This window comes from Mytilus trossulus, chromosome 9, assembly GCF_036588685.1.
Source record: "Mytilus trossulus isolate FHL-02 chromosome 9, PNRI_Mtr1.1.1.hap1, whole genome shotgun sequence".
Lineage (NCBI taxonomy): Eukaryota > Metazoa > Mollusca > Bivalvia > Mytilida > Mytilidae > Mytilus > Mytilus trossulus.
The window spans coordinates 47,346,605-47,368,064 of NC_086381.1; the positions used below are offsets into that span (position 1 = coordinate 47,346,605).

At 31.0% G+C, this 21,460-nt stretch overlaps 2 protein-coding genes across 6 annotated transcripts in view; one reads left to right on the forward strand and one right to left on the reverse strand.

Annotated features, from left to right (window-relative positions):
* LOC134683031 (uncharacterized) overlaps positions 1-896 on the reverse strand; it is a 42,800-nt gene extending 41,904 nt beyond the window's left edge. For all 5 annotated transcript variants that reach the window (XM_063542050.1, XM_063542048.1, XM_063542047.1 and 2 more), the window contains exon 1: positions 834-896. The gene's annotated coding sequence lies outside the window, so the exon portion shown is untranslated. The remainder of the gene's footprint in view (positions 1-833) is intronic.
* Positions 860-21,398, forward strand: LOC134684683 (uncharacterized). The gene is made up of 5 exons (XM_063543987.1): positions 860-927; positions 11,870-11,949; positions 19,412-19,747; positions 21,091-21,102; positions 21,382-21,398. Exons 2-5 carry the CDS (start codon positions 11,895-11,897, stop codon positions 21,396-21,398), a joined length of 420 nt encoding a protein of 139 aa, XP_063400057.1. The 5' UTR covers positions 860-927; positions 11,870-11,894.
* The last annotated feature ends 62 nt before the right edge of the window (positions 21,399-21,460 follow it).

Here is a 21,460-nt window from a genome sequence, read left to right on the forward strand (position 1 = left end):
GTTAATTAAAATCTAAAGAAACCTACAATAGTCATGATAGTGTTGGGTCTTAGGGACTTTGATCTTAAGTATAAAAAAAGAAGATGTGGTATGATTGCCAATGAGACAACTCTCCACAAGAGACCAAATGAAACAGAAATTAACAACAAAATTATGTGTTTGTTTATTGTTATTTATTTTTTTTTGGGTTATTTTAGCAAAGTAAATATATTCAACATATACGTCGGTAAATTTGAAGTTAATACAATCTTTATAAAACAGTGACGGTTTATTGAATTAGAATCAGAAAATATTGTCCACTTTAGTTCTGTCTGCTGCTTTTGGTCGTTGAGTTGTCTTTATTCTCCCATTTGGGCCCATGAAGCGTAACAATGGTATCTTCTCATTTTAAACGAAAAGAAATAACGATACAAATATAGATTCTGGCAAGACATCGTAGATCAATATATGCATATTAGCATGGTTTTATAGAAATATTGTGTTAATACACATTTATTCCTTAAGACATTATTATATTTATCAACTGTCTGAAAAAAACCAACATTAAGAGTTTGGATAAACAATTCACCATTTTATCTTTCGAAATAAAAGACAACGAATAAATCGATTGTCTAATACAATTGATATACAAACACATCCATTTTATAAATTGAACACAAAGACTATTAACAGGTAAAGTAAAAACAAGTCTAAACCTATTAGTTTCAGAAGAGAAGACATTCACTATACAAAAGAAATACAAATAAGTTAGAAATTAACATATGTTATTCAAACAGATTTCATTATATAAAACTACAGTTTTAAATAATATAAGAACTTGAAATATAACTGACCATGTATCTTCAGTGTTCAACTTAATATTCGTGTGACCCGGATATGCGCAGTAAATAACTTCCTTGTATTGAAATCGACAGAGGACACACTAAAGTAGGTTACACATTTCGATAACAAACCTTGCTTAATTTAAGTTAAACAAATAACTGTTTGCAGATTGATAGTTCTCTTTGAATTGTCCATAACTAATGTTAAAATCGGTACAATTTTAGTAGGATACTTCAACAAAAAACGACCATTTTTCTTTAGCCCAGGCAAACACAAGTGATTGCAGACAAATTTGTAATGACCTTTATTTAAAAAATATAGAATATGCAGGAACAAAATTTCAGTGATATTCTTCCAAATTTGCGAGACCCCCCTCTCGTTATCAAATGTTGCTAGACACCCCTCGAAATATTAAAAGAGGATTGATTTTTATTTCCCTATTGGTAATAATTTCATCTTTGGATGGTGATGTTCCTCTGGGAAGTTTTTATGTTTATATATCACAACGTGTCCGCTATGCCCATGTCTGTTGTGAAGTTTTGGATTTCAATGAACTGCTGGTACACACATATTTATTCAGTGTCGTTTTGTGTTGGGGGTGTATAAGTACTCCCCCACGTCTTTTTGTTAGATGTTTTTTTTGCTTTGTATAGATCTGATAAGTTAAGCCTTTTTCTACTGATTTTAAAACGGAAAGTCTCTAGGTAAGGGGTGTGAAACTGTATATAACATGTCTAGGAAAATGGTTACTGTACATCTGTTTTTGTTTGGATTTTTACTTTTGCCATACATGAATTCATTTTTATGCATAATCATTTATCTCAAAACTTATATCTAACCTACAAAAATTTAAATTCACAATAAAAAATCCTGTAATTAAAATTTGAAAATACAGCATCTAAAATAAATTAGATAGCATTTTACACTGTTTCCATTGTAAGGCTAACATGTCCCTACAATCTTTCCGAGGACATATTGCTATTTATTCACTACACTACAAACCAGTAAAGTCAGAAATTGCCTATATCTGTACTTGACTGTACTGATTTTTACTTGACCAGTCTGAATTGGTCTGAATTTCACTCGACATTACTCGACCGTAGTCTTAATCATACTCGACTGTACTGATTTGTACTTGATCAATATCTTTGCCATTGAAATAAGTCTGAACTATTACTCCACAAGTCTTAAACCCGTTTTACACATATCATTTCAGTCTTAAACATACTCAACTAAAGGTCTGAACAATACTCGACCAGTCTGAACTATACTCGACCAAATAACCTCTACTTTATTTTTTTAATTTTAACTGTTAGAATAAATTTCTTTTTAACTGACATGACAAAAGCCACAATAGAATAAAGATATATATAAAAACAGTTTTTGCCATCCTTACATGAATCTCAGATTTATCTAAAAGAGATAGTTAAAGAAAATTATCTTATCTAATAATTTATTTATATTAATTTTAAACATTTAGAGTTTTGCTCGAAAAATATATTCTTTAAACCTAAAAACCGCACCCAAATGAGGGTAATACAACCTTATTAAAGGGCTTCTTGTTTGGTAAATGTTTGTTTTTAATTTTAATTTTCCAAATTCCCGAAATAAAAAAAACTACATAGGTTTCATGGTATCATACAAAAGTTGTAATTACCTAGTTTGTTTAACTTTCTATTAGTAATATATCTAGTATTAGGATTTGGGATATGCTATATATAATTTAATATCAGATTGAAAAAAGAGTAAAAAGAGTTATATAAATTAATAAAAATGATATTCTGATTAGTGATGATGTATGAATTAATACCTCCTGCTTGGGACAAACTCATTAGACAGATCACACGTGGTCACAGAGTATTAAATTCTAAATAATATTCATATAAAATTGCAAAATCCTGTGAAACTGAAATCGCAAGGCCTTTTGAATTCACTAGATAAGTAATACACGAGTTTAAGAAAAATAGGGCTTTATTTTCACCTAAAAAACACACTTGTACTAAGGTAATTAAACTTTATTAAAGTGCATGTTGTATGCCATGCCTTTTATGTTGACAAAACATATTTAGATTTAGTTGAAATGAATAAATGATAACTGCAACTTTGAAACACATTTACTTTTTAAAAAGATTACCAAAGAATGCAATGGAAGTTCTATTAACATCATGATTATATTAAATTCTTGGTTTTACAAAACAGAGGTGTAATTTTTTTAATTTATTATTTTGCTTCATATTCTATTTTATATATAATTATTTAGAATAAAATATTCACTGTATTATTAACAAAGATCAATTGACACCATACATTTATATACTAGGCTTAAGTTAAAATGATGACAATTGTCTAGTTACCATAAAATATATCTTAAACATTGAAAAAAGTTAAACATTGAAAAAAAAATGAATAACATTGAAACTACTAGTACATCATGTATAAGCCGCAATTCAGTTTTGAGATAATTTGATCAGCTTGTTTTATTTTTGTTTTAAAGGTGATATATATATTATGTAGGTGTTGATGAATATGGCGTGGAAGTTATATTATGTTAAGTGTGAAATTTTAGTTTAAATGCTATATTGAAAACACTTTTATTTTAAATTGTTGTTAAAATTTCTAGCAAGGAGGAAAAGTTGTTGTTAAAAACAGTTCCTCGTTTGATGAAATACAATAGATATATACAAAAAAAGTAGGTCTAGATTGGTAAATACTTGGTCGAGTATGGTTCAGACTAGGTCGAGCATGGTTCAATCTAGGTCGTGCATAGTTCAAACACGTTTAAAATAATTAACCACTGGCCGAGTACCATCAAGTAAATTTCAGACCAATTCAGACTGGTCAAGTAAAAATCAGTAAAGTCGAGTACAAATATAGGCCAATTCAGAATTTTACTTGTTTGTAGTGCTATGATACACTACTCTGCAGTCAATTCCTTATTGCACTTCTTTGTTACATATTTCTTTATTTTTATAGTTAATCAGATAATTACACAAAGTTGATTGTTGTACCTGTTTGTCATTTTTACCTATTTTGTCTGTTGGTTTTTGTTAAAACATATCGTTGTCAATATAATGTAACTTGATGTGACAGTCAAACAAGTGAAAGTTTAGCTATAAAACCAGGTTCAATCTGTCAGTTGTTTACATAAGAAAATGCCTGTTTAAGTCAGGAAATGACAGTTGTTATTCATTCTTTTTATGTGTTTGGGCTTTTGCTTTTGCCATTTGTTTAGGGATATTTCGTTTAGAACTTTCCTCGGAGTTCTGTTCTTTTGTTATCTTACTTTTTTCACAATTTATACCTTAGTCTTTTAATCATGGTTTAATAAGTAGTTGGTATTGACTTTTAATATAGTACGAAACACAATTTACTAGAGGGTGTATATGTGTATACTGAGACAACTAACTCAAAAACAAAGTTTGTGAATCGGTGGCTTAGTTTACACATCAATTAATTTTGGAAAAAAAATGTGTTAAATTATTATGATTCTTAATGCAAACAATTAAAAAACTTGTTAGACGTCATATTTTGCCATTGAAGCTTATGTGCAAAGATTATGAATAAAATTTCGCTAAAAATGATCTAATTTTAATTTTATACATATTGCAAGCTTTCTTGCATTATATCGTTTTCGTGATCAATTAGTATTTTCCGTTGTTATTCATAGCAAATTAATTATGTAAGATACCATGAACGATCTCATTTCATAAAGAGTCTCATTTGTTTACTTATTGTACATCGAAACAATGGAATATCATAATTTACAAATTTTCAGAGAATCAAAGTGCTTTTGGTTTATAAAATATCTCCAGTTAATAATCAAACACTATTTGAGTGAAAATACAAACCTGTGAGAAACCGGGAAATGTTATATATATTTATTTACAAAACAGGTCTATATCTCATTAACTTATAGTGGCCGTTATTAATTTAAATTCATGTTGTTTTGTTTTTGGCATTTGTCTAGGGTGCAGAAAAAAAAGGGGGGGGGGGGTAATATCCTTACGATTTTCATCATGGTTCAATTTTAATCTATTACGGCATACGCCTTATCTCTAGCCAACGTTTTATCCTATTAAAGTGCTGCAGGTTAATCCACTTTACATCTTATCGTGAATATGCTTGACATATTTGCCACTGTACATCAGGGGGAGACATTAAATTATCAGCACAATTTCGTGATAAATGGTTCTTTTCTAAATTTCCTCTTTGCATCATTTTTCTTATCATTGAGTAACATAGTCAATATCAGTGGTTACATTGTTTCCTGTCCAACCGAACTATGAGAAAAAAGAGAATTGAACAAAATCTTCATTCAGTGACAATAACTCATAAACTTAAGCGTACAACGACGGCAGTCTCGTCTTTGTTACAAAATTTGCTGTTTCGATTTTTTAATCTGGTATGATAGTTGTTATGAAAACAAAATTTGATAAAAAGATGTTGGCAACAGGATTCAACTTATTTTGTCTGTGTCATTTAATTCTTAGATATATTGTTACTGATCGGTATTGTAATGACATTTTTTTTTATCTACAATTGTCCTTGCAAAAGCCAAAACAGTCACGCGAATTTTTTGAAAATTAAGCAAAACTTTACGACAAAAGAGATGATTTCAGCTTTCCAATAGTGAACTTTTCATTTCTAAGTAGCAACATTTCAGCAGCTCCTGCACACGGGCTATATATCTCACAATTGATACAATATTCCCGTGCTTGCAATTCCTATCATGATTTTCTTGATAGAGGGTTGCTACTTACAAGGAAGCTATTAAACCAAGAGTTCCAAATGGTGAAGATGAAATCATCCCTTCGTAAATTTTACCGACGCCATCACGAGTTGGTTGACCGTTATGGAATAATCGTTTCACAAAATATGTTCCTTACGTTGTAACTACAATCCCGTCCCCTTTCATGAATGTGACATACCGAATTAGACTATTTACCGGATTTGTTCACATAAGCAACACGACGGGTGCCACATGTGGAGCAGGATCTGCTTACCCTTCTGGAGCACCTGAGATCACCCCTAGTTTTTGGTGGGGTTCGTGTTGTTTATTCTTTAGTTTTCTATGTTGTGTCATGTGTATATTGTTTGTCTGTTTGTCTTTTTCATTTTTAGCCATGGCGTTGTCAGTTTATTTTCGATTTATGAGTTTGACTGTCCCTTTGGTATCTTTCGTCCCTCTGTTAAAGACTTTGTGTGACCCGGTTGATTCGAACTAACGACCACCCGCTCTATTCATTCATACGAAACAAGCCAGGAGAGTGGTAATACATAATATTATTATTATACCAGAAACCAATATACAAAAAATACAGGTTAACATAATTTTTACAGATTCTAAAGCGAGCTAAAACGTAAATATTATGATTAAGATGCGTTAAATGATTTATGATATATGAATTTATCAGGCGATTTTAAATTTTAAAACAGGTAAAAGTGTTTTTTCAAGGTGTTTGGTTATGCAATTAATTTAGATGTGAAAAGGGAATATTGGATGACTCAAATAAAAGTGTTTGCTTTCATATGACAAATGTAGGATAAATTGTACTTCAAATTAAGAACGATGATCATTTTTGCAAAACATATTACATCTATACACGTTTTGATCGAGCCTCTTTGACATACATAACTTTATGCTAGAGATGTTACATTTATGCTATTTACTTAATACGATTTTATTCATTGGAGTTTACATGCATAGTTTTCATCAAAAGACAAAACAAAAACAAAACATTATTTAACTGAACAGACAAAAACTTTTTTTTTTGCATTTGCAGTTAACGTAGTGTAGGAAAGTTACAGAATCCAAGGCAATTTTGAAATTAAAATTTGCCTGAATATTGTGAATGACCTCATGTATCTAGTTCTGTTCGATTAGAAGATGTAAAAAAACCTGTTCATATAGTTAATGTTAGAAGAGTTTACATACTGTTTTAACTAGGTCTGGTCTTTACGAATCTATTGCATGATTACTGACAGATTAAAAACATCAAAATATATAGCAAAAAGATTTTGTGAAGAAAATTCAATGGTCTCTGTTGTGAATAAGGTCTGTATAGGGTTTTGATTTCCCCATTTATAAAATAGAAAATAGATATATTCAAGAGTTTGCAATGTTTTTTGATCGATCCTTTTTTAATGCAAACAGGGCTGTCCATATCTCAACATTCCTTTTCGTTCGAGGGTCTTTTAATATAATCATTTATAGATTATCGTTGGTTATATCAACGAGATTGATGTTTTTGCTTGTGTCGGTACGGCGAAAGTGAGAAAAACAATCGAGTTGAGATGAGCAATGACAATCTGTTTATCGCTATTTTACCTATGACGACGTTGTTAATTTCATGACAACGAGCACCCGCGTCCTTAGTTTCTAGTGATACTGATACCACTACGCCGAGAAAGGAAATTATCAGTCACCAAGATCAAAGGAAATTTCGCAAAATAGTGATAATATATATATATGTAGGACTCTAAAGTGCGATGGGGACGCTAAAGTGCGATAGTCACGCTAAAGTGCGATGGTTTACGCAAAAGTACGCTGGTGTCTCACGCTAAAGTGCGATGGTCCGCGAAAGTATAGACATAAGAAACGTAGTTTGATTATGACGTTAACAGTCGTTTAAACAAACTAAAGATGAACACCAAGCAAGATAAATTGCAAACATTTGATTAACAATTTTTAAACTTAATATCAATGACTTAAACCTAACCATTCTTTGTCGTCTGAAGCAAATGTAATTTTTTCGGTAGCTGGAAGAAGAACTTGTATCCTGCACAGCAGTCGACCATTTTACTGTTTAGATACAAAATAGTATCCTGTTTTTATGGAAAGCGAACGGATACATTTGAATCACTGTTTATGTTGCGGTTAACTTTGCAGTCACCGTTAACATGTTGTCGCTTTTATTGAAAAGTAACGTCGGCAAAATAAAGGTACATGTTTTCATGCGTAAATTATAAATTGTCGGCTAAAACATTACCTGGTACATTGTGGGCAAATATAACATGAATGTGTAGTCTCTACAGAAAAGAAGAAATTAAGCTCGGCGAACATCATCTTTCTCTCTCATTTGAATTAATGCATCAACAAATAAATGTTACATATTCCGACAATAATCGAATTTTGTATTTGTAATTATTTACAATGACGACTGTAAGGGGAGATGTTCGCATTAGTGATATAGTGTGTGAACGACAAGCTACGCCAATTACCGCAATATTTAATACGCCCGAATCGTTAAAAACTCATTAACAATAAATATAGTATTTTATGACACTCAAATTACCGTTTTGGAAATCAATTTACGTGGTCGGTCTAAGGACTTTTAAATAAAGAAACGATCACTGAATCCTACCAGTAGATTATAATGTCTGTCACATATTTGAAAAAGGACTATATTTATATCGAACGTTCTTTAAACTATTTAAAATCCCTAGAACCTTATTATATTGGTCCATCGCAATTTAGCTTGATGTATACCATCGTAATTTAACAAAAAAACAACCATCGCACTTTAGCGTGAGACACCAGCGTACTTTAGCGTAGACCATCGCACTTTAGCGTGACCATCGCACTTTAGAGTACCATCGCACTTTAGAGTCCGACATATATATGACATACGTAAATATAAGCACAGATGCAACTAAGACTGTAAATAATGTGTCAGTAGAAAACATGTAACTGTACAGGCGAACTAAATGAGAAATGAATGGACAGTTCAATTAATATTATTCTAATCTTTTTGTCGAGAAGTTAATTTGTCTCCGACTTATTATGTTTATGGTTTATGTTTTTTTATTAATTTTTAAAATACGATGAGAAGTAAAATTTGGTAATTTCACACTCGTGGATTGCTGAAAAAGACAAATGGATTACATTGTTTGTCATCTGTATCCTACATATTCCATAATTGTCAATTTAATTTCGATGTCATACTTTTAAACTTGATAGGTTGCTTTTCTGTTAATACAGACAATGCAATTACCAATACGAACTCCGTTTGCGGCAAAAACTGTGACACTTTAAGTTTCGTGAAAAATGATACCTTAGAAAAGCAAGTTGATACGCAGTACTATTTTATTCAAAGGGCTGTGCGGCATATTTTCAACATTTATAGTGGCCTGAACTTGTTCGAGTTTAAACTTATACTAAAATTTGGTATTACCCCTACCTTTACTTTTTGTCTTCTTGAGAATTCAATTTTCACCGCAATAGTATGTGCGTATACTGGTTACAGTCCCGAATTATGTCTCAATGCGATGAAACATATGGATCATATCTGGGAGCCAGTATGCTAACAAATCAAATTATCTATTAATATTATATCCCCAAAAGAGGCGTGGTTTGAGAAACAGCTGTAATGTCATAGTGCAATATTTGATGAAATATAATTGTTCCAATTGACCATTTGCAACCCTTGAAGCAAAATAAGTAGTACCCTTCTATCAAAGAAAACATAATAGCAAAAAAAACTGAAATATTCTATCATCCAGAATATGTATTCTCCATATGTAGTCGGCTCTGGAATGTTACCACATAGAAAGTGGTCTTCTGATTTTGCTAATGTGTTTTATCTATGTGTTTAATTTTATGCTACAGTCATACAAGAGAGAGAGAGAGAGAGAGAGAGAGAGAGAGAGAGAGAGAGAGAGAGAGAGAGAGAGAGAGAGAGAGAGAGAGAGAGAGGTTTATCTAGCTTTTTATTTACCATTATGTTCATATGAAAATGTCTGTACTAAGTCAGGAAAATGATATTTGCTATCTATTCGTTTGATGTGTTTGACCTTCTCAATTAGCCATTTGCGAAGGAACTTTCCGGTCCAGTTTTCAACCACCGGTCCAAATTTTATTTTTTAAAGATGGTAGACAAGATATGTTTGTGTTAAGTTCATTTAGGTACATGTGTATAAAGTAAAGTCACCACATATTGAATATTAACTGAAAAGAGATAACTTTTATGGGGAAGCTCCTGCATTAAGTATAAAGGAATTAAGGATGTAGTCGACTAGCAGAAAGACACGATAAGTTCTCACATAAATGTCACGTCTTTTGAACTACCGAATATGCTTTTCCTGATTTATATTATGACATCACAGTTTAAACCAGCAAACAGTTTTGAAAATTTTTATTTGCAATTGCCAACTTATATTGCAAGTAATGAGTTTGATATAGAAAAAACGTGCGCGTCAGGTGGACTTATGCTTAAGCCTTATATCCTTTTGTGTTTTCTTTTCTTCAAGCAAATATTTGTTCCACTTGAATGCAACAGATAATACACATCGATCTTTCAAATGAAAACATATATTTTCATCTCATTTAGTAAGCTATGGTATTCTAAACAGGTGATAACAAACAGTAAATAGTTATCAAAGGTACCAGGATTATAATTTAGTACGCCAGACGCGCGTTTCGTCTACATAAGACTCATCAGTGACGCTCATATCAAAATATTTATAAAGCCAAACAAGTACAAAGTTGAAGAGTAAACAATTGAATTACGTAATGCAAGAACTGTTGTTAGTTTAAGATCATCGATCTGGTCTTAAATACACTATATACTTTTCGAATCAGAAGAGTTAGTATTGAATATTTTCCTCTCTGTTACGTTTGAAATAAAATAATTCGATAGTGTTATTGTTGTGTTACTAGCATCATTGCGGAAACAAATCAGATTTACTTTAGATTAGAAAAACAAAATAATAACAACTGTATGAATGCAATTGTTATGCTGCCTTCAGCGATATTTTAACGCCTGCATCTGAGATATCGTGGCAATAACGCCTGCAATATGACTAGCGCCCTAGACAACGCGACCAACTTTACTTTAAGATATAGCTTTCGTTATTCAAGTTATTAATTCCTTTCCTCGTCGGCTTTATCTAAGGTCATAAAAAAGTACATGATGTACGTTGCAAGGCAAGGTAGATGGTTTACCTTGTAGATCAGCTGTTTTTTGTCCCTTTTAAAAGATGATTTAATATGTGTTTAATGATTGTTGATGTATTCTATGTTTTTGAATAAATTGAATAAAATTGATCAATTAATTCAAAAACATGGACCAACCACATGATTATTTGAATATTCTACATGTAAACAACCGCAGATTTTTGGTTTAAAAATAAAAACTTACCTTTCGAGTGAATGTGTATTCCAAGATTAAAACATCCTATTTGACGTTTACAAATCGGTGATACATTTAATTTGAAGACAAGTATTCAAAAATATAGACATAGTTCTAATTTTAAAAGTATAAAGGTTTTTCTTTTGTAGCAAGCATGTAAATGAAATTCGTTTGTCATTATACAGGCATAAACATATCGAAATCTTCATATTTTTTCACCAAAAACTACTATTTTGCACAATATTGATAAGAGCATATTGTTAGCTAAAATATTGTTTTCTACACATCTTCGAAATAAATATTTGTTTTTAGATAAAGCTTTGGATCGTATTCAAATTTCAAGACAATATTTAAACAAGGGTGATAAAGCATTTTTGCATTTTTGCACAAAATTCAACAAGCTTGAGCTCTAATGCCACAACATGGACAAGTTTCAAATAAATAAGAGTGTTTTCGACAGTTAAAAGTGTTAGACACATCTGATGTATATCATTTGACAGATTTATCAAACAATTGTATTTTCGAATTCATGGGACTAGTTTTTGTTCTCTCACTTCGATTAGTGTTGTTTAAACGTTAATAAACTACTCAATTCAGTAACATGTGTTTGCACCACAGTAATAACCCGAAAAAATTAGGCCTTACTCATTCAATTTCCTATGCTAGCCATCGCAGATTTGAACTTTGATAAACTGATAAATTACATATTTTCTCAATAAGCACCACAATCAGAAACAATCATTTTCATTCTCCCTGATCAAAATATTGATTAATTTAAAATTTGTATTCGAAATATAAGGGGTAAAAAAATATAACCATCCTCATGGTAAATATTCGTTCCTTTACAAATATTTTTTTAGATAATTGTTGAATTACTTCATGTATATTAAAAGAAATATATATATTTCATTTATCAGGAACCAAGTGTTACGACAAACAAGAATGATTAAGTGCATACTAAAGGCTGTGTGGATAATTACATTTTTTTTCTCCGTTGGTAAGTACACATATCAGCTTTCATCTTTCCTAAAAGGTTTCAAATATGTATCAGTAATTTCATTAAACTATTGTATACTCGTATAAAATTAAAAACAAAACAATTATCACAACAATAAGTGTCTTTTTATATTTGAGATACAGGATAATTTCAATATCGAGGAGATGCCAGATTATGACACTATCAACCCATATATTTCAAGAAAATGTGAATAAAAACGAAGAAGACTGAGTATATACATTTTGTAATAATTGTATGACTCATTTCTACGCATCTTATTACTGATCTAATAATTTCAAAGAGCAACTCAAAAGTCGTTTAAAGATACCCAGTGATCTATTAATTTCAATTGTTTGTTATATAAAATAAAGTATTGACAGCATGTTACTGCAATATATACTGATTGTAAAATGAAATGCATTGATGTCGTTTATTTTTCGAGTGAATTAACTTCTGTGATCTTTAGAGTGGTGTATTAACATTACTGAATTTTAGGTAACACACTATCGAATACCGCCATTGGCTCTAAAAGCAAGCAACAGATACCAGAGGAACATTTAAGTACAAAGTTAACCGACCACGGAATGACGTATAAAAACCGAAAAAAAAGCAAAAGAAGTTGTTCATGTGCGTTTTGCTCCGCCTATTTGAATACGTACATAGTGGAAAAAAATGTAATAAAAAATTAACATAAATTTTCCCATTATTATTTTGATTGGAACTTTTATACCTTTGTATTAAAATATCCGAATATGATTAACATAAATACATCAAAATATATTAAAATACCATGTCATCTATGTTTTGTCGTTGATATAGTTACTATTCTATGGTCGGGTTGTTGTCTCTTTGACACATTCCCCATTTCCATTTTCAATTTTACTGAAAGAATCCGTCGATGCTTATTTATAGGTTAATAAAATGATTAACAGACGAATATGATAACATTATTTGTTTCGCTTTTTAATTGTTTTTTTGTTCGTTACTATGACTTTTGAATATTCCATTTTGTTCTATAATCACTTAGGTCTGTTTTTTTTCATCACTTCGAACTATTTTATCTCTTTTTGTTTGTAAAAAAATAGATATAAATGGAGGTCCTAAAGGCAGGGGATACTGGAAATTGAATAGCAGTATATTAGATAATGAGGACTATGTGAAAACAATTTGTAATTTGATAACCAATTATAAAAATAAAAGTATAAATTATCCCGATCTCGACCTACTATAGAATAACTTTAAAAGTGAGGTAATAACATTAACGGTACCAGTTTTCCTGCACCAGATGCGAATTTCGACAATACATGTCTCTTCAGTGATGCTCGTGGCCAAAATATTTGAAAATCCAAAGGCTTATATAGAAGATGAAGAGCTATAATCCAAAAGGTCCAAAAAGTAAAGCCAAATTCGTAAAAGGAACCAGAGCTTTGCATGAGGGAGATACATTCCTTAATTTATAATAATTTCTAACATTTTGTAACAGCAAATTTTAATAACACAAAATAAATCCGTATTGTCATGCCAGTACTGAAGTTCTGGCTACTGGGCTGGTGATACCCTCGGGGACTAAAAGAGGGACGAAAGACACCAAAGGGACAGTCAAACTCGTAAATCTAAAACAAACTGACAACGCCATGGCTAAAAATGAAAAAGACAAACAGAAAAACAATAGTACACATGACACAACATAGAAAACTAAAGAATAAACAACACGAACCCCACCAAAAACTAGGGGTGATCTCAGGTGCTCCGGAAGGGTAAGCAGATCCTGCTCCACATGCGGCACCCGTCGTGTTGCTTATGTGATTACAAATCCGGTAAATAGTCTAATTCGGTAGGTCAAATTCATGAAAGGGAAGGGGATTGTAGTTACGACGTAAGGAACATATCCGATATCATTTGTGAAACGGTTATTCCATAACGGTCAACCAACTCGTGATGGCGTCCGTAAAATTTACGAAGGGATGATTTCAACTTCACCATTTGGAACTCTTGGTTTAATAGCTTCCTTGTGAGCAGTAACCCTCTATCAAGAAAATCATGATAGGAAATGCAAGCACGGGAATATCGTATCAATTGGGAGATATATACCCCGTATGCAGGTGCTGCTGGAATGTTGCTACTTAGAAATGGAAAGTTCACAATTGGAAAGCTGAAATCATCTCTTTTGTCGTAAAGTTTTGTCTTCAATCGACCCTCATTGTCAATTTCTAGATGTAAGTCAAGATATGAAGCCGACTTAACTGTATCTGTAGTATCCTTTATCTCCAATTCGATGGGATAGATGCGATCCACATAGTCACCAAATTTTGAATTGTTTAGTGAAAGAACGTCATCTATATAGCGGAAAGTAGAGTTAAAGGATATTGCTAACTTCTTATCTTTCTTCCTAAGAAGTTCCTGCATGAAGTCAGCCTCATAATAATAAAGAAACAAGTCAGCAAGTAGAGGGGCACAGTTTGTTCCCATTGGGATGCCGACAGTCTGTTGAAAAACACGTCCTCCGAACGTAACAAATATGTTGTCAATCAAGAAATCAAGCATCTTGATAATATCGGTTTCAGAGAATTTTTTGTTTGAATCAGAATGGTTCTTTACAAAGTATGATTTATCCCTCCCTAAGACAAGATACTTGTATCTACGTTGGCCATTCTTTTTTATGAAGCAAAGTAATACCAACTCTTTTAATTTGTCTTTTAGTTTGGAATGTGGAATACTTGTGTAAAGAGTAGAAAAGTCAAATGTTTTAATACTGTTACAAGATGAAAGAGAGTTAGATTGTATGTACTCTAAAAGATCTTTGGAATTTTTAAGTATCCACATCTGATTCACGCCACCTAACAGTCCACCAGCAGAGGCTTTGACCCAGCGGTAGTAATAACATTAACGGTACCAGAGATTTTTCAATTAATTATTGCAAATCTAAAGCTAAGGATAAAAGAGATAAAATAAACATTTTAGAAAAAGACTTACAAAGACTTAACATCCTAGCTGATACTGAAAACAATAATACAACCAAAACAAGTTTATTGCAAACAATAGAATATACAGAAGAAAAATTAGGAAAGCTTTACTATGAAAAAATAAAGGGTAACCAAATTAGAAATAGAGCAAAATGGGTGGAAGAGGGTGAAAGAAATTCGGCCTATTTTCTAGGTCTTGAGAAATTTAGGCAAAGCAAAAAAACAATAACACAACTATATGATGAAAAAGGGGAGATAACTAGGGATCATGAAAAAATATTAAACCTTGAAGTAAAATATTATGAAGATTTATACACGTCAAAAATCCAAACTTACAAGAAACACAAAATTATTTAAATGATATTAAAAAACATAAAAAAATAAGTGAAAGTGAAAGTGATGCTTGCGAAGGAGAAATAACTTAAGAAGAATGCACAGAAAAACACACATAAATTTATCAGACTAAATGGAAAATGTTTATTTTTTGAAGAGTGGGTAAAAAGCAATTTGTTATTCATAAATAATATCATAGATGATAGAGGTCAAATTTCAGAAACATATATACTTTCTTAACTAAAAAATAAACAAGATTGGATCAGGCAGATATCTTGCATTAAAAAAGCAATACCTAATCAATGGCTTACCATAATAAATCAAGATAATTCAATTAAAACTAAAGTTAATATTCATAAAACTATAAATAGTCTAAAAATCATGCTTAATAAAGAAATCAATTATAAAATGAGTACAAAACAAATTTATAACATTATTATAAATGAAAACAAACCAGACAAACCAATAGGAGTTATAATGTGGGAAAAATGTTTGCCAAAAATCTTTACTTCAAACTAGAAAATTGTTTCAACTTCATTTTTAACTATTTACCTGACAATAAACTGAAAATGTTTAGATAGAAATTAATTCACTATATACTTCCATGCAATAATCTATTAGTAAAATGGAAAATACTCACAGATAATAAAAGTAATCATTGCAGTATAAAAGAAGATTGTGAACATTTTTATTTTTCTTGCAGTTACAACAGTGATTTTATATCAAAAATATTGAACCTTCTTAAATTTATAGGTTTCAATGAAAGCATTTTTAATATGGAAAATCTTATAGAAGGATATAAAATAAATGATGAAGCTTACTGTGAAATTAACTTCCTTTTGACTGTAATATTTTTTTCTATCTAAAAATCATATTACATCTCTGACTTAAAGAGAACAAACATAGATATCTTCAAAATATATAGTTGAAGTCAATAATGTAATTAAAAGAAAAAAACAATAAATTGATTATAAAAACCCTAAACTACATAAATGATCATAAATAATACTAAATATCCCTGAGGTCACATGTCCCAAGTATTAAGTCTCATGACTTGAGCATGTCAGGTGACAATAATGTACTTTAACATCTAACACATGTAAAAAAATTAATAATATATTATTCAATATTGTATAATACACACTTTTTTGTTTTCTTCTTTTACTTTTTATTTTATTTTATTTTTGACAACTTTGTGTTGTACACTCTGATGTTGTGTTTAATTATGTTTACCTGAATAGTTTAGATATATGATCAAATATGATCTTAGTCTAAAATACCTCAAATAAGTTAAAACTGCGATTATGATTCAAAACATCACGAAAATTATGGCCAACTTACCTTTTAAATTAGACAAACTGTCTTAGTATCATGATTTAAATTTATCCAAATCACAAAGATGATGATGGCAAACACGATGCACATTTATCTTATATTAAAACGCACTATCGGATGGAAGTGAAATTCTCCGGTAAACATGAAATTATTTACAATATTGTAATATTGTAATGTAACACCAATTTACTTTTATTATATATTCTCCCTGGATACCTAATAACTAATATATCAGGGTAACTTATTCCAATGCTGTTCACAGCAATAGAGTGCAATAAAATATATAAGTCACGTTAAATAAATAAAATAAAAATCAGGATTCTTCAAGTATGTTACGTTACAATAAAAAAAAAATGTTTCAATTTATTCAATGATTAATATATACATACAAATGCAAATGAAGCTACGGTGGCCAGGTGTTACCTTTCAACGTCAGTTTTAGTCTAGCGTCGTAATACAGTACATAATATATAAGGCATGATATATATATATATATATATATATATATATATATATATATAAACGAGTCTAAATTGAAAACTACGTTCAAACCTATGATTGCGTTGGATAAAAACCGCAATTTTTATACGTCTGCATGTCAAACAAATTTCGTTGTAGAAGGGTCTAAAAACAGCACAAACAACATTTTCCAAAAGACCAAAAAAAGTGAAAAAGTATATTTAAACAAAACGCATTTGACTAACAGGTCGAACAACTGATGTTCTTTACCCTGCTGACTGCCTTTGACGATTGCCAAATAAAATTGATCACAAGATGTAACAAAATGGATCCTAATATAAATTTAATACGTCACAGAAAAAAAAAAAATTGTTAACTTGTGGCTACGATGTTGTGCCACAAACATTCGGTGTCAATATTTCTTTAGTACACCAGATCTAGATTCCGACAATATATGTCTCTTCAGTGATGTTAGGGATCGAAACGGTATTTGGAAGGCCATATAATTTACTCTCAATTTAAGATTGACTCTTGAATTTTAAGAGACAATATAGGATGAACGGATCATATAAACCGGAGGGAAAATATGATACATGCCCAAACAAAAAATATAAACGAGTCTAAATTGAAAACTACGTTCAAACCTATGATTGCGTTGGATAAAAACCGCAATTTTTATACGTGTGCATGTCAAACAAATTTCGTTGTAGAAGTGTCTAAAAACAGCACAAACAACATTTTCCAAAAGACCAAAAAAAGTGAAAAAGTATATTTAAACAAAACGCATTTGACTAACAGGTCGAACGACTGATGTTCTTTAAACCTGCTGACTGCCATTGACGATTGCCAAATAAAATTGATCACAAGATGTAACAAAATGGATCCTAATATAAATTTAATACGTCACAGAAATTTTTTTTTTGTTAACTTGTGGCTACGATGTTGTGCCACAAACATTCGGTGTCAATATTTCTTTAGTACACCAGATATAGATTTCGACAATATATGTCTCTTCAGTGATGTTAGGGATCGAAACGGTATTTGGAAGGCCATATAATGTACTCTCAATTTAAGATTGACTCTTGAATTTTAAGAGACAATATAGAATGAACGGATTATATAAACCGGAGGGAAAATATGATACATGCCCAAACAAAAAATATAAACAAGTCCAAATTGAAAACTACGTTCAAACCTATGATTGCGTTGGATAAAAACCGCAATTTTTATACTTGTGCATGTCAAACAAATTTCGTTGTAGAAGGGTCTAAAAACAGCACAAACAACATTTTTCAAAAGACCAAAAAAAGTGAAAAAGTATATTTAAACAAAACACATTTGACTAACAGGTCGAACAACTGATGTTCTTTAACCCTGCTGACTGCCATTGACGATTGCCAAATAAAATTGATCACAAGATGTAACAAAATGGATCCTAATATACATTTAATACGTCACAGAAAAAAAAAAATTGTTAACTTGTGGCTACGATGTTGTGCCACAAACATTCGGTGTCAATATTTCTTTAGTACACCAGATCTAGATTTCGACAATATATGTCTCTTCAGTGATATATATATATATATATATATATATATATATATACAACTCGTCTAAACATCAACCCAACAATGTTAGATCTGTAAATTTGCTTCCGCAAATTTTTGGTTCTTCCCTCGCCGGGATTCGAACCCATGCTACTGTGATATCGTGACACCAAATTGCCTGCACTGCAGCCGTCCCGCTAGACCACATGACCACCTGGGCTCTCAATAAAAAGAGCTTTTGGTGGCCATATGTTACCTTTCCACGTCAGTTTTAATCTAGCGGCGTACTACAGTACATGATATATAAGGCATGAAGATGTTATTGTTACAGATCAGCTAAATTATCTATAGTAAAGGATCCTACAAATTAATGTAAGATACAGTCACAGAAAATAATTATATTCATAAGTACGCCTGAGTCAGTGACAACCCTACAACAGATGTATCCATCGGATCGCCATAAATGATGGTGATACATGGCTGTGTACATAATGTATATACAACTCCAACTCGTCTAAACATCAACCCAACAATGTTAGATCTGTAAATTTGCTTTCGCAAATTTTTGGTTCTTCCCTCGCCGGGATTCGAACTCATGCTACTGTGATATCGTGACACCAAATCGCCTGCACTGCAGCCGACTCGCTAGACCACACGACCACCTGGGCTCTCAAAAAAAGAGCTTTCGCATATATATATATAGTCAATTGGTTAATATTACCATCAGGTTGATACAGTTTCTAATTTTTAATCTTTTTATGTATGTTTACTTTGTCTTTATTCTACGTTTATCTTAAATATGAATTGTAATTACTTTTTTCACAGGAATAAATTCACACTTTTGTAAATATCACGTTTGCCTGACATGGACTGTTAGTGACCAAGTACTAAATTTGAGTTGCAGAGTTAGTAATCTACATTTCCGGGTTAAAATCCAGGACCCATCTGGTAAACTTATGGGAGAATGTGTTCCAGGTCAGAAGAAATCTAGCTGTGATGAATATGCAAAAAATGTGGTTATTGCACAAAATATTAAAACAAACGAAACCACTTGTATGATACGTGGAATAATAGATAACAGTCTAAATGGCAAATGGAAATGTCTACATGGTACAAATACAGGTTTAGCAGAGGTTGAAGTCACAGTGCTACGAAATAAAGGTATTTGTTTTTTCTTTCTTCATTTCATCAAGCAATTTTCCTGATGACATATTTGATTGCCGCGTATAAGGTAATTGATAATATCATTAAGACCTGCATACTCATTATTAAACAATTTGGAATAAAAATTTGTATACTGTTGAAAATATCAAATTAAAGCAGCAAAACTATCCAAATGGACAAATATACCTATAAAAGTGTTATCGGCTTTGCAGTTGACAAAAATGTGTAAAATTCCGATTTGTGTAACACATTATTTTTTTTAACATAAAAAATAAATGTTCTTAATATTTATCATTGACAAAAAAAAAAGGCGGAAATTATATCTAATTTATCTGTTTTTGATTAATTTTTTTATTGATTGAATACAAATCATAGTCATTATAATGTCTTCAAATAACTTTTTTTGTGTTGTTGATACTGCGTATCGAAGCTCTAAATGAGCATTGTCCCTATGTTGCAGCTCTGATAAAATTTAATTCAAGACGCTAAACTTAAAAAACTGATCAGAAGAGTTCTGTTAGATGACAATTTGATTTTTATTGAAGCAAGATCCCTAAGTATATTGAATCAATTCCGGCATAAATGATTACATGTACTCTATAAAAAAATCATAATATGCCACCTGCAGCCTTTGGTGTTTTTTTGTCGATAGCAATTCTGAATTTCGTATGAATCGACAAATGTATAAAAATTAAAAAGAAACGCAAACAAATTATTATTCAACTCAATATGGACAACAAGACTGACATAATGGAGTTATATTCAACGGAGAAATTATTGATATCCCGTAATTGATGGACGAGGACAGTGAGTTCAATATTTTGTTGACAAATTATGGGAAAAGTCATTATTTCCAAATTACGAATCCTACGGGAACAGATGATACAGATTAACCATCAACTCGAACCCTTTTTATTAACATATTGATGGTTTCAGTTGCATAATCTTGTTTTGATACAAGATAATAAATGATAATTGATTGTATCATGTTAATGATGTTGTCATATAGTTTCAGATATGTAATCATACGTCAAGATGTTGAGCGATTTAATCATATTAAGAAATAACAGAAATACCGCATCACAAATTCCCAACAAAAATCAATTTTTTTATAAGACGTTAAGATTTGTCCAAATATTTGAGTACTCCCGAAAATCATGACCGGGTACTCGAGTATTTAATTGCAGATCTTTTGAAAATCCTAATATTTACAAAACACACGTTCATTTTAACTAATGTATCTTTGAACAGATCGGATCATAGTATAATTGTACATTGGAATCTCATAGAATAAAATAAGTAGCATTTCACTTTAATATTCATTTTAATTGCTTTTTCAGAACAACATGAAGGTAAGATCGTTTTTCATATGTTCTTCTAGAATGTGCATTTTAAAGAAAAATAGTGTCCTTCCTACTTTTGTTGTTAAATTTCTTTTTATTATTTTATATTATCAAGGACAACCTAGTTATAAAATTTCTTTTATTTTGATAACTAGAACAAATAGGTTGTCCTTGATAATATAAAATGATTTTTAAAGACAAACACTATTGATGGACTGCAGTCAAGACACCCACTTATACATGTTATATCAATATTTAAATGCTATCAATTACATCATTTGTTAACAGTAAGTAATATTACTTGAACTATTTTTGTTATGCCACACACAATAGGGTGATGATGATATTATAATGATCTGTTTTTTTC